General features: G+C 35.4%; 1 protein-coding gene across 9 annotated transcripts in view; it reads right to left on the bottom strand.

Moving 5' to 3' along the window:
• LOC110835771 (cell adhesion molecule Dscam1-like) overlaps window positions 1-15,105 on the bottom strand; it is a 312,906-nt gene that overhangs the window by 10,574 nt on the left and 287,227 nt on the right. For 6 of the 9 annotated variants that reach the window (XM_087358016.1, XM_087358019.1, XM_087358018.1 and 3 more), the window contains exons 13-27: window positions 14,834-14,953; window positions 13,804-13,977; window positions 12,989-13,276; window positions 12,445-12,753; window positions 12,290-12,360; window positions 11,961-12,204; window positions 10,099-10,245; window positions 9,737-9,895; window positions 8,529-8,662; window positions 7,151-7,307; window positions 6,259-6,639; window positions 4,940-5,125; window positions 4,444-4,731; window positions 4,073-4,217; window positions 3,034-3,218 (exon numbers count right to left, since the gene is read on the bottom strand). In XM_087358016.1, the coding sequence (XP_087214142.1) occupies window positions 3,034-3,218; window positions 4,073-4,217; window positions 4,444-4,731; window positions 4,940-5,125; window positions 6,259-6,639; window positions 7,151-7,307; window positions 8,529-8,662; window positions 9,737-9,895; window positions 10,099-10,245; window positions 11,961-12,204; window positions 12,290-12,360; window positions 12,445-12,753; window positions 12,989-13,276; window positions 13,804-13,977; window positions 14,834-14,953 (2,988 nt within the window). Of the gene's footprint in view, window positions 1-2; window positions 44-1,380; window positions 2,307-2,331; window positions 2,809-3,033; window positions 3,219-4,072; window positions 4,218-4,443; window positions 4,732-4,939; window positions 5,126-6,258; window positions 6,640-7,150; window positions 7,308-8,528; window positions 8,663-9,736; window positions 9,896-10,098; window positions 10,246-11,960; window positions 12,205-12,289; window positions 12,361-12,444; window positions 12,754-12,988; window positions 13,277-13,803; window positions 13,978-14,833; window positions 14,954-15,105 lie in introns of those variants that run through there. The other 3 variants (XM_087358022.1, XM_087358024.1, XM_087358023.1) reach the window with 3 other exon arrangements.

The raw sequence follows: 15,105 nt of genomic DNA, 5'->3' as shown, positions 1-15,105 counted from the left end.
AAGTCATGTACTCTTCATCACATTATCATAGTATTACAGGAAGCTACAATCAGTACAAAAAAATGTTATGCAATGCCACTTATGTGTATCTACTGTACTTCCTCTTTCAAGACACTAATATAAATTAAATAATATTTATTTCTGTCAATATCATGATTTGTTCTTTATGTAAGGTATCATAATGTTAATTAAAAGGATTAATGTATGTCTGTTTTATGTATAATAACAAAACTAATCACAATAACAAACTGTAGTTATTTAATCAGTATTATTTATAATGTAATACATATCTGGAATTTAAAGAGAAAAAAGGTAGGGATTTAGTTCAGTGCTGCACTGTCTTTCATATTTCTGATATAAATGTTAACTTCCATAGCCTGTTTTGAAATATATTGTTATTGCAGCATAAGATATGGATTTTGTGATTATGCCAATATATATTTAATGTAAGAAAACTGAGCATGAATAGGTTAGTTTCCAGAATAATCTCATTTAACAATTTGTATAAAATATTAAACTTATTTTGCAATTATTTTTATAGCATAATATTGATGGAAAATCACAGAACTGATATAACACATTGAACAAGCAAGGCTTTCAGAACAAATGAAATCTGGCAAGATATTTTTACAAAGTTCTACCCAATTTATGCATTTTATGTCTAGTAATAATGAAATTAACAAATGTTCATTATTGCTGGTGAAATGTTTCTTGCAGCACAACAAAATAAATCCAAAATGAGGCACAGTAAATTTGTAAAAATACTTTTGACATTCAGAATTACAACGTGACTGAGTGTGACCCTATGTTATGTTCCGTGCAGAATCATATTCACACAAAACAAGTTGCAATTTTATCTACTGATTTCCACTTCATAAAATACGTATATCTAGCAGTCTTAAATGTGCCAAATCACCCAATTCAGAACCTGTTGAGAAATAATGTAGTGTATAGGATTCCTAAGGAATAGAAACCACAAACTTATAGACCTCTCAGAGAGACATGTTAAACAGAAACATTGTTTTTTTATAATAAGTAATTCTTAATCTTAATTTCCTTTGTTGTCACCATTTACAAGTTCTGTAAGAGTGGTTCCAGTCTTCTTGATTCTGCAATTCTCTTGCTCTTCATCATGTAATTATATTTATAACATCATTCACATGCTGAAAGCCTAGTTTACACTTCTAATTTTCAATGTTTTTATACCAACATTGGCATTTATTAAAGCAAGAGAAGGTGCTTCAATGTATATAGCCTCTGTGTGTGGGAGGCCATGATGCAGGACCTCCTTACCTGTTGATGAGCCACTTAAATTTGTACATATTAGTGTTTCACTTCTGGGTTCTAATACTAGGAAGTTTGTTACAAGAAATTAAAAGCTTCTTGTAGCAAGGATAATGGAGAGTTTATTGTAGTTTTTAGTAATTACATATACAGAGAATATTAACTAAGTTTTGAAACTTCCTGCACCTACATTTGAGATGCAATTATTGCCAAGCCAGGTTTATAAAATATAATTTTTATAAGAGAGTGTGAAGGTATGGGCTCAATTTATGTGGCTCAGTATACAGTCAAATGAACATGGTAATAAGCCTCTGGGTCCTAAAAAAGGTAGATAATTACCTGTCACCAGCTGACTGACTATCAACTTCTCAAGGAGTCTGATTCATAGATTCAATGTGTATAGTTATTCTGTCAGATTCTATCTATTTCAAATCACAATATATCAGAAGTTGGTTCTACTTGTCTTCAGGTGATCATAGGGAGTACAAACTCCTAAGCTGCTGGGTGCTCTGGTTGAGCTAGTTTAAGCCTTAAATGATTAAGTAGGGTTTTGTCCTCCCCTACTGTCACCTGAAGACAGAAATACAACAAACTTCTAAAGCATGTGGTTTTAAACAGAAATAAAACAGACAATGGACAAAGACCAACATAATAATTTTACATATTGTGTCACATTATCAGAAGCACATGAACTTCATCCATGGTTTTAGTTAAGAATGATTTGCTTAAGTGATGAATCTCAAATGAATATTATTTTGTGCAATAATGTTGTTACATACATAAGGATGACCTGACACAGAACAGAAAACTTATAAATTTAAGCTGGGTGCAGAGCTAACCCTTTCTTGTTCTACCATTTTGGGATCCAAATTCACTGTGATAGCTTTAACAGACACCATACCACATTCTGAGTCCTCTAATTCTGAGGACATTTAGTTCAGTATTTTGAAAGTATGTGGACTCCATCTTGTAATCTCTTGGGTCAGACTGTTTTGTTTAAAACTATCATCATATAAAAAAACCTGTAAGACATAATAACATTCAGAGACATTATCAACATACCCATTAGGTTTCTTTAAATAAATGGAAGACAAACACCTGTGTCGGCTATATTTTGTTTACTGAATGGAAGTGGAACATTGCCATGACATTATACTTATTTTTTTAAATTGAAGGAGAGCAAGGATAACTCCCAAAAGTATAAAATAACTGAATTTATTATCTGCATAATATGATATTAAAATTTTTCCAAAAAAACTTATATGAAGAGAATTAGGTGGCACTTACATAAATGCCCACACACATGACATAGATGGACACAAGTGAGTATTATATTTTTACTGGGGAAATACATTATTTTTTTAGTAAATGGAACATTAATTTGTACATTTTTATTGGTGCAATGTGACAGTGGCAATATATCTGGAATCATTAAACTGGGATTTGTTATGGAACTCATCTCGACACTGATGTAAAAACAAGAATGTGATGATGCAAGCTTACAGTGTCAATGGTGTTCTGTACCTGAAATAAAATGTTGTTATGCTTCAATAAGATATCCAGTGTACAAAATATATGTACACATTCTTACAATTTATGGCTTCAGGATGAAATACTTTTTAGTTTTTATTATATGGCTTGTCTGATCATATACAGAATTTTTTTTTGTCCAAATACCAGTATGTACTGGTATGGTCACATATTTTGCATCTTGTATTACATGCATATTCATGCCAGTTATATTCATACCAGAGGTATCGCTTCCCTTCTGCCCACTGAGTGATGAGTCTCCCTTCCTGGCAGGAGATGGTGAATAGAGCTGTCCAGATTGACCATGAGTGCCTCCTTGCTGATCATTATTGCGCTGGTTCTCTAGTTCAGCCAGGGACTTTGCCCCATATCCTGGATCACCTTGTTTATATCCAGAATAGTGCCTGTGTCATATAATAAATACATGTCCATGTTAGCTCAGTAAAAAAGAGGAAATCTTTAGAGAAAATTATTCAGGAGTTAATTTCAATGAGGAATTTGTCAATTAAGCCATTTCAAAAAGACATTTGTACAAAATTCACTGATTTTGATGCAAATAAATCAGTTGGCACCAGACATACAGTACTTATTAAAAACTACAAAGTGTGCTCACCTAATGCATGGTCCTAATTTATCACTTACAGAAATAACATTTAATAACAATGTTCACAGGTCTTTCACCAAAGTCATATCATGTAACAATCCAGTACTTCACACATCATAGAAACTTCAAAATCCCTATGTGTAATTCTTTACAGAAAAGAAAATGTGTCAATTTAATACTTGCAGGAAAAGTGTAAGCTATGATAATTGAGGTCACATGCATCAAGAACTCAATAAAAGCAATCTTCTCACAAATGGTCGGTAATGTAGCATTTGTACACTCCATTGGTAGGTACAGTAATGGCAAAGAAAACATTGCTGAACACTAGGAAATACCAGATTTTTTTTACAATATTCTTTCATAACTGAGGGTGTAATGCACAAAAATTCTGGTGGGATGAGCAACAAAAATGACAGTAAACCTTGTGTGCATTTACCCATTCAAATCTCACCAACTTTAACTTAAAAAAAGCATAAATAATATAGACAGAATTCCGAAGTGTCTACATTGATCCACTCATTCAGGTTCAAACATTTTATATGTGCTTCAGACAATGCATGAGAATAAATTAGTGGAAAAGAACTGTGTATATCCTTATAAAGTTCTTGAACAATTCTATGTGCCACACTTTCTACAAGAACACACAGCATTTACCTTCTATGGATGATGATACACACACAGATGGATGCAGCTATGGTGCAGATGATTCCAGATATGATTGGAATTATCACATTTAAGTGAGCGTAAAATGTACCCTGCTGTTCTGACACGTCTGGCACCACTTCTGGAAGAATGGTTTCTGAAACAAATTGAATTCAGAAGGTGAATATTAATGTACAACTAAGTTATTTAAAAATAAATGTATTATACAATAGATTTACCTGAATTGTAGTTAGTCAGTAAATGACATTTACTGTTATTTCAGTTAAATGTGCAAATTCTCATATTTTAAATATTAGGGTACATTTACAATTTCAATATCAGAGTTGTATATCCCCACTGAAAAGTGCTATATTGATACCCACCACCTGTTCTTGTCTTTGTGGCAAACAGAAACTCTTGAACACTGGATCCTGCATCATTGTGTGCAGCAATTCGTACTGCATACCATGTAGCAGGGGTGAGATCAGGTATTACTAGCTCCTCCTGCTGAAGGTTGTTAGAAACTAGTGTCCATATTTTCTGGCCCCGAGAACGATACTCCACAATAAAATACCGCAGTGGACAACCCCCACTAGGCCATGACTCCAGGAATAATGTGACTGATGTTGAGTTTACCAACAGAAGATCATCCTGTGCAGGAACTCGGGGTGCTGTGGACATTAAGATTGAAAGTCTGGGTGGGAGACAATATCCATGCAGTTTTATAGCATATTATTGTGATGTATGTAATGACATACCATAATAATCACATTGATTTTCAGCATTAGATAACTACATTTACAATATTCATTTTGACCAGCATACTTTTAACTTAACTCTGAAATAACACTTAAGATCTGGGGTATATTACGTGTATACCTCCTCCTTTAGTGGTGGCAGTGACAACAGAACTTGGTTTCCCATTACCAACCGAGTTCACTGCTGTGAGGAAGAGCTGATAATTAGAGCCACACTTTACCCCATCCAGTGTGTATGTCTTCCGGTCTGGGTCCAGCACCACCTCCTGCCACTCCCCAGATTCTCGTTTGTAGCTCAATGTGTATCCTGTGGGACAAAATAATAACAAAACTTCTAACTGACTGACTGACAGACTAAATGACGAACTTCTTGGAGAACAGCCAATCTTGAGGGGCTAAAAATTACTCATTTACTCAATAAATTCCTAATTCTTTACGGAACACAAAGGCTGATTGTCATGTACATGGCAGTCTTCAAGCCTTATTTATTACCTTTAGGTTAACATTTGATTTTACACTCTCAGCTATAAACATTCACTATTGTTGGTCTGCACAGTACTGCCATCTAGCATGAAGAATTTTATGTTTTGAATGCTATTTTGATACTTGTGATGTTTCTCAGTGTTAAGTGGTTGTAATATAATAATAAAATTAACTTTTGTTAATGTAATATTCAGAATTTGGTTGCTATGTTGATAAGTTGATGTGATTTTTATTGATGTGTATGTAGTAAGATGAGCCACAGTAGCTTCATCATTATAATGCTGACTACAGGCTGAAAAGCTGGGATTTAATTCCTATCAGGGGGCAAACAACTTTTCTCTTAGTCGCTGCATCCAAACTGGCTTTGGACCACACCCAATCTCCTGTCCAATGGGTACTGTAGGTAAATTGGCCAGGCACCTCCATCTAGTGTTGAGATGAAGAAAGAGTGAAGCTATACTACCCCACTACCCCATATGTCTTTATCATATGGTATATAATAAGTATCAATGACAACTTCACCTTTACCTATGAACATAATAGAATAATCCTTATAATGAGTTAAGATTTTTATTTTAAAGTTACATTCTTTTAGCAAAGCAGTAAAAGAATAATGCACAGCATGAGGGTTAAAACACTTCTGAAGCACAACAGAAACCATGTCCACAAATTCAAATTCCTCCTTAAAACAACACAGTGTGGCACCATTTTTACTGTAACAGTGTAACTGTGACTTGAGTCGGGCTATTCTTCCATCAATATATCAGGCAATTCTTTTTGTGCATGAAATAATGTAAAACTAAATTTTGACCCAGACTGGACTTATATTTTTTTTGTACTAGACCCTTAAATTTTTTGTTTTCTTTTAATAAGAAAAGAATGGAGTCACTTTCAAAAATTTTCTGATGATCAAATTGTGTTTAATACAATATACAAAATAAGGCACACAAAACTCACCAATTACTGGACTCCCACCATTATCTGGTAGTCTCCACTGCAGAGCCAGGCTGCGAGTTGTCGTGGCAGGTACAGACAGATGAGGTGCGCCAGGAGGAACTTGTACTATTATCCCGTATGTGATTTCATCTCGACCAAAAACATTCTCTGCCAAGCAGGAGTAGTTACCAGCATCTTCTGGCCTAAGTGGACCAAGTGTCAATACCCCATCTGGGAGCACTCGTTGATGCCTGTTCCCTGACGATGGGGTAATGAAGTTACCAGAGGGACCACGCCAATTACGATTAGGTGCAGGAAGACCCACAGCATGGCATACTAACATAATGCTCTGACCTGCTCCTGCTACCACTCGTCGAGAAAACGAAGCTATCCGTGCTGGGACTGAAATAGTGAAGGAATAACCACATACTCTGACTAGAGATTAAGCAGTATACTTGTGTGACTGGTTGAAGAAATGAATTACATTTAAAAATGTAAAACCAAATAAAGAAACAATAAAACAGAACAATGGGATTAACCCTTACTGCTATAATGAAGATAGTAAATGACAATTTTTTCTGCAAAACAAAAAGCACAGCAAGTAGCACACCAGCTTCAGAACTTTCTTATCGGTAATGAATGTTACAAAAATTAATTCTTTGTCCATTTTATGATTCTTGATATTGAGTTTTTTTTTCAAACAGGGAAATACTGAAAGATGCCACTTAATTGTTAAACCAAGGCATAGATAAAAGAAACAAATTATAAATATGTACTAATAAACATGCTGTGATTACATGAACTGACTTTGAAGAGCTTATGTTGGGTGGGGGGGAGTGAAAAATCTTCCAGCATCAGGAAGATAAGTGTGTGCACTTCACAAGAGAACTAGGTACAAACACTGAAAACTCACCTCTGGAGACTGGTGCTTGGGGAACCTTGATGCTGCTCTGTCCCTCTCCTATTATTGTGGAGGCAGTCACCCAGAATTCATATTGCTGGAATTCTTTGAGTCGACGAACTTCATAGGTCAGCTCTCTGTCACCAAACACAGTCTCCTTATGCTCATCCTGTGATGGAAATCAAGAAACATTATTCCATGCAATAGCAGTGATGTCAGACTGCATATGTAAAATGGTGATATATGGAGATTATGGTGGAAGCAATATCCTGGTAAGTGAGAGAGCTTAGAGATCACATTTGTTTTTAAATTACAGTGAAACAAGTCAAGGAATTGTTTTGTTATGTTTCTTCCTGCTACAATTTAGTCTTACTTCTGAGTTTATTGTAAATGCATGCAAAGGAAAATAACACACATTATGTACAGTGACAGTTGCAGATTAGAGCAGCAACAATTTCAATAATGTTAGGGCGGAACCTGGGAAGCAGTAAAAAACTTTTAATATTTAATTTGTAAACAGGGGGAACAGTGGCGGCCCATCCATAAGAGCTCCAGAGCTCTTCTGGACTTACAAATAGTTAAAACATTGTCGAGCATGTATGGGTTTTCTCCTGATGTAAATTTACTTTTCATTTATTTATATAGTTATGTGTTGAAAAACTATTCTGATTTTTTCCCCTTGTGCAGCACTACCACTGCTCAGACTCATGAGCCGCCACTGAGGGTAATGGTAACATGGTAACATCAAAATTTCATTTATAAAGAAATTAAGATCAGATTAAATGTAGGAAATGCTTGCCACCCTTCTGCTATATAAATATTTGAAGACTGAAATATATAAATGAAACTAATTTTGTGTACTGTTTTTTATGGATGTGAAAATCAATCTCTCATATTAAAGGAAAAACAGGCTGAGGCTGTTCCAGAATAGGGTGTTGAGGATAGCAGTCTAACTATAGAAGAATGAAGTTACAGGGACTGGAGAAAACTGCATTAGGATGATCAAATCAAGGAGGATGAGTTGGGTAGGGCATGTAGCATGCACAAGAGATAAGTATTTCACCAAACATTCTAATTAAAAATATTAAAGCAAGAGGCTAATTGGAAGATCTAAGTGTAGATGAAATTATAATGCTAAAATGGATCTTACCAAGCTAGGGTGTGAGGGAGTGGACTGGATTAATCTGGCAGAATAGTGATCGGTGGTAGGCTCTTGTAAATATGGTAATGAACCTTCAGGATCAGAGAAAGCAGGGAATCCACTGACCAGATAAGGAACTGCCAGGTTCTCAGTAAGGGCTTTCTTCATGATGTTCGTTAAACTATAAAAAATTCATGCAGAGCATCTAAGTATGTCTTGTGCTTTTTGTAAAAATATTCTGAAGCTTACTTTGCGCAGCAATGAATGGTAGTACACATTGTATTTGATAATGTTGCCATTTGGTTCCAGCGGTCTTGTCCAGGCAACCATAATGCTGTCAGATGTCATTACTAGTGCCTTGATTTGTTCAGGTGGACCTGGAACTGTTAGAAAAATAAACATTTTGGGAATAATTTTCTTAAAAAGGAAATCAAAACAAGAAAATATCAGATGGATAAGGGTAGGATCATTTACTGTAGACATTTCAGTGGAAGGATATCACATTACACTTTATCCTTACACAACACAGAATGTAAAAGTTATAGCTATTTTATTTTCACTGGGGGGACATAACTAAGTCTGTACAACCACTGTATAGAAAATAAATGACAGAGCAGACAGAATACCTATTTTCTTCTTTCATGTCTGTGAGAGGTCTTACTTCGCCAGATAAGACCTCTTCACGTATCACTTGCCATGTATCTTTAATTAACAGTTTTTCTCCTTAACAGATTAATAAAGTTTATACTTTCAGAATTTTCTTTCAGTTCTTTTGCTGACATATTATTAATTCATTATTTTCAATGCTAGCAAAAATGTTACTTTGTTATTACACTGTATACTGAATTAAAGACCCTGGAGTCTAATAATATATAATATAATGCAATACCTTCGCATGGGGAAACATAATACAATATAGCACTTTAATACTGACTATTATGTGTGCCAGAGGTTTTCAACCTGCAAACCTCCAATATATTTTGTGCAGTTTTCTCTAAATTACCCATCCAAATGCCTGTATCCTATCTTCCTTCCTGCTTTATACAAGGCTTCCTAAAATGCCAAACCAACACAAATTAGCTCCAACTGTGAAATCCTAGTCTGATAAACAGTCCTTTTTCTAACGTGGTGGCCCATGAAGAGTGAAAGGTGTCCCCATGTCTAAAAATGAGAACTCCTGATCTACACATAAGGAACTGTGAAGTTAAAAAATTTGAGATTTAAATCTGAATGTATGTAGGTAGGGTTAATTATGCTGTTTTGATAGCAAAGAATATAATTTACCTTTACAAATATAGCAAACACAGTTGCAGACAAGCACTGTAAACTATCAACAATGTTCTATTTTCAATTAAAAGAGTTAGTAAGAATGTTCTTTTTGTTCATATAAAGCTCAGGGTTTAAAAAAGACTAGAAGTATGGGATTTCACAGTAAATACTAGCTGTGTATAACATACCATCTTCCTCTGTGGTACAGTGGACTGGATTGGACCTGACTCCTTCACCAGCTGTAGTAAATGCCAGCACTCTCACACTGTAGTTTGCAAACTTGGCCAGACCATGAAGATTTGTCTCAAGATTTGTTGTTTTCTTTATTTCCACATCTGATCCCATACCTAGAACATTGATTATATGCAGTTTGGAAATTATAACTCATTAGGGGAAATATAAAGTTACGCTGTACATTATTGTGGTAAATCTTTCATTCTTGTTGGGAAGTGTGTTTGAGGAGTATTTATTTGGATGATTTAGACATTACAATTTAGATGCTAAGGTGTTGGGTCTTTCAAATTTTTGAGTAGGTTTTCATGCTTCTCACCTCCTTGAAAACTGATGTGCTTGTATAAAACTTTGTAACCCTCAATGACTCCATTATGATGTTCAATTGGTGGTGGTTCCCATCTCACTCGTACACTCTGTGGAGACAATGCAGAGCAGCGCAAGTCTTGTGGTGCCATGTCTGGAACTAAGATATATATATATATGTAAATTTGAAAATATTACACTTGGCAGTGTGGATGTAGAAAGCATGAGAAATTTAAAGTTATTTAGATTTGAATGTAATTTTCAATTGCATGAAAGTTACTCAGGGTAAAAATAGCAACAAATCACTTCATTTTATTAAAACCATCATGTAAATCATCGAACTTTTAGTTGATTTAGAGTTATACCTAATACTATCTTGTGGTAGTTCTGAGCTTACAATGTTTGGAAAACAGCATGTTATCTTGTTTCAAATAATTAAGTAGACATTCAGTCAGGAGCACATGAATGCCTGACATGCTTTCTGAAATTCCAGCTGTTTCATCATCCTAAATTTTGCCACTTTCAATTGTCTGATCTTAACCAGTGATCATAATCACTGCACATTGCTTGTAAACTGTCTGCTTCAAGGCTACACCAATTCTGCAGCAGATATTTTTCCTTATGAACACCCAACCATTTATTCTCTTCATTGTCTACAAATATTTGTTTTCATGACTGATTATGATAATTTGCTTTACCATACCCCAAACGTTTACTTTATATGCAACATCTAATGGTATAAGCTTCTTCTTGAGAACATTTAACGTTGTTATTCTCATCCACTTTCTTTTGCATAAGTCCTGTTCAACAGTATATTTTCCTTACATTTTCATGAATAGCTCTAAAATGTTAATAGCGCTGAAGTAGTGTAAGATCTAAAATGTTAAAATGAAACACCACTTACACACAATGTTTATAAATCTGACTATACACTCATAATTTTTGTCGTACTGTCCCACGAAGCGGCTGTTAAAAGTTGATGCCTAAGAGACTGGCAGTATTGAAACAGAGTAGGAACAAAGGAAAAGTAAAGCATATGGTGAGTGATACATTCTTGAAGGCCATAAAGGAGAAAGTCTGAAGGTGTGTGATGAAATAGAAGATGAAGTCCATAGCATGCACAACTGAAATGTTTCAACATCTAAAGAGATGAGATCAAGGCACATAATAATTTCTTTATATTTAGTTTACTGATTTATATAAAAAAAAACTATGACAAATTTGGAAATATAATTGTCTGCTTACAGATAATTGACAGCCTACTGTAATGTACAATGTTCATCTACGCAAGCATTATAAATGTTGTTCAAAATATGTTTCATAATATTTAATAGCATACTTCTAACCAAAGTGAGGGATGCATACCTGCCCAGCCACTATTTACAAATTACCTCAACTCTCTCAAAAACAGGTTGTAAAATGAAATACCGGTTCACAACATATAATGTTTACCTTTCTAAAGTTTGTAACATTTATCTGAAATATTTTTGGGTATTGTGAAAAATTCAAGAAGTTAAATATTCTGGTACAAGTTAACAAAATTAATTTCATTATGCATTTTACTCAAGTCTTATGGTGTTATTACTGAGCCATCAAACAGTAAATGATGTATTGATATGTGCTTACACCCATTATATACCTTAAAACATGCTGCCATTCTGAATTACTTGTCAAAATAACCACATAAAAGTATAATTTATAAAATTATTTCAAACAGTTTAAAACTATGAATACCAAAAACTAGACATTTTTGATCACATAGCTACAGCATATAGAACTACAGAATATGGTGTGTGTGCATGGTGAGTCAACTTTAATTTATAACAATCTGACAATGTGCACAAGAAAACAAAAAGACATGCAATATTTACCTACCACCCTCCAATGTTGTTACAGACTGTGTTGGTGAGGCAGGGCCTGACCCCACCTGGTTGAATGCTCGAACTGTCACCTCATAACGGGTGAACTGGTGTAGAGAGGTTAGTGTCACCTCCAAGCGGTGTCCTCTCACTGTACGCACTTGTTGTGGGGCTGTGGATGGAGCACTGTTTCCTGGTACCTCCCGGTACCCCACTTGGTATCCCAGGATCTCTCCATTGGAGTAACTCACTAAGGGAGGCTGCATATAGAAACAGCATGATATAATAATATGTATGTCATGACATGGACATAATTTACTGCACACTATTTGGAATTACTCTCACCTTCCATTTTACGTGAAGTGACTCTGGACTTGTTGCTTCAACAGATATATCTATTGGGGGGCCACTGGGAGCTGTATAAATAAAGAAGATAACTCTGTTAGATAGTGAAGTGTTTAGTGAGTCCTTGAAAATTTCATCACTTCTATTATCCTCACCTTCCTGCAAAGTTAGGGCAAGAGTAGACTCACTGGGAGGCCCTGCCCCAACCTCATTGACAGCCAGTAGTCTCAACTTGTAGGATGTAGCAGGTCTCAAGGTACCCAAGCGGGCCTTGTGAATGTTGCCTCCAACAGTAACATTGTTCCATGAACTCATTCCTCCACCCAGTGTGGGCTCCTCCTCACGAAACTGTATTACATAATGAGAGATAGGAGCATGACCTGAGTATGGTGCCCCCCATGAGACGCTCACCCACCGACTTCCCACTTCTTGCACGTCGACCCGTCCTGGGGCCTCTGGTGGCTCTGAAATTATTACAGGCAAATAACATAGTGTCATATGCTGTAAGATGAAATGAAAGAATGAAACAAAGGCACTCGGCTGCTCTCAAATGATTTTGTTTCATACTTAGTTACATAGCTAGTTACTACTCACGTGTCTGTGATTGCCACTGACTACCAAATGACCACACACCATTTGCCTTATGACATGTAAAATGGAATTTTACTAAGACAAAATTCATATTGATAAATGTATCACCTTTGACTGCGAGGTAAACTATCATCTCATCCTGACCAAAATCATTGGAAGCTGAGCAACGATATGGACCAGCATCTCTCCGAGCCAAAGAGTCCAAATGCAGTTCTGCTGTGACTCCATTGGGTGTCTGTCGTTCCGTAATCTGGGTGTGGGTAGGATTTAGAGGTCTGTGAGATGCTGACCATGCTACATGCAGGGGCAAATCTCCTTCCGCTTCACACACCAACACAATTCCTTCTCCTGCTACACCACTTTGGTTTACTGCCCGTGATCTAAAATGTGCTGGAACTGAAAGGAAAATTTCTGATCATGAAACCTATTGAGACTGATGTGTAAATTATTCTGTAAAACTAATTCATGTTCATATCAGTATTAAATGAAGCATCTGTCTGTTCAGTCGCTGGTCACCTTCAAAACCTGACAAAGAAAGAAATAATATATGCAAAAGCTTTATGAATGTATACCATGGAATGGAATTAAAAAATGTTTATACTGTTCACTGTTACAGATGGAAAAATGAACTACTGTTTGGAAGTACTGGTAATGTTGTTTAAGTTTTAATGCTGCAACAAACACAAGGAAGCACTGGCAGTATGTCCACAAGAAATGATTCAATGACAGCTAATGGGACAGTGGGTAAAACTTGGGCAGGTCCAGGAAGATGGCTGCAGATTTTATGTTGCTTTCAAAATAAACATATTTTGTAGAATGAATCCAACAGAAAAACAATATATGAGAGACCCTAAATGTTTTATAAAAATTACTATAACGATATAATTGCAAAATTGTCTGAAAATTATGAAGTATATACTCACCATTTACTCTTAGGAAAATAACCTTGCTAAGGCCAGACCCAATACCATTGCTAGCCTGACATGTGTAATGACCTTCATGTGATGGGTCAACCATTCTGATCAGCACTGAACCATTACTTGAGATGACAAGTCGGGGGCCAGACTCCAGGGTTATATAGTCACCAGGTTGTTCACCTGTAAAAATCTGAGTTTTTATATGGTAATTATGTTTATATTTACAAATTAGGTACTTTATAACAATCAATATATTAATTATAGCAGTAGTTTAAGTGTTATGTAATATTTAAAGCCATCAGCCTCCCTCTCTTCATTAGATCATCCTTCCTTTTAAGTTTTAAAGGTTATTTGGAGTGACCCATATGCATTGGTAGCAGGTCAGTTATGCTAGGTTAGGTAATTTGTTTAAGATTCTGACACTTCAAAAATTATCCCTTACTACAATCACACTGACTGAAACTATGTCAAACCAAATGAACCTTTATAGCTGAAGCTTGTCTACATAATATTTAAGAATTTAGTTCATACTACAAAAAACAAAAAAACAAACAAAAACAAAACACTGTCACCATTACAATGATCAATTTCTGAATGCTGTTTTGGAATATATATACTGTTTACGCTGATAATGATACATAACCTATCAATACTAAATGCAAAGGTACTGTCTGTTAAAGCAGCTGGTATGTATATTTACCACTTGACCTCAAAGGGTTAAGCCAACATGAGTTAGACTAGAACCAACAGTTTGAGTTATTTTCATTATGTATTAGGTTTTTCCTTTCTGAGATGTTATTTTTAAGAAAATACACAACCTTAATTTTTTTTTTTTAACATTATTCTAGAGACTTTGGATTACAGACTAGTGAGTGATAACTACTCCCTTTACTTCAGAAGTACTAATAACTCATAAAATGTAATGCACTTACGAGACTCCTCAGAAAATGGACTATGTCCAGAAGATAACCAGGAGTAATGACAAGCAACAGTTGTTGACATGTTCAAAAATCAAGAGAGTAATAATGTCACTAACCCTTGGCTTTCATCCATGTTATTACGGGTGTTGGAAAGCCACTGGCTTGACAGTGTAAAGACACAGGATGCTGGAACAATACTGAGATATCCTGGGGCTCAATCAGCCATGCTGGGGCCACTGCAACATAGAGCCTATATATAGCCTAAACCATGTACTTAACTGTCAGAATCATTATGACAGGAATATAAATGTCACTTTCCCTTGGATTTTATTATTGTAGAAACTGAAAAGATGACAATTCTAACATAAATTTAGAATAACTAGAAAAA

Source organism: Zootermopsis nevadensis, unplaced genomic scaffold (assembly GCF_977971745.1).
Source record: "Zootermopsis nevadensis isolate Lab colony 2312 unplaced genomic scaffold, Znev_1.0 Znev_ptg000029l, whole genome shotgun sequence".
Classification (NCBI taxonomy): Eukaryota; Metazoa; Arthropoda; class Insecta; order Blattodea; family Termopsidae; genus Zootermopsis; species Zootermopsis nevadensis.
The sequence above is the reverse complement of the archived record's forward strand: the minus strand, read 5'-3'. Positions and strand labels throughout refer to the sequence as shown.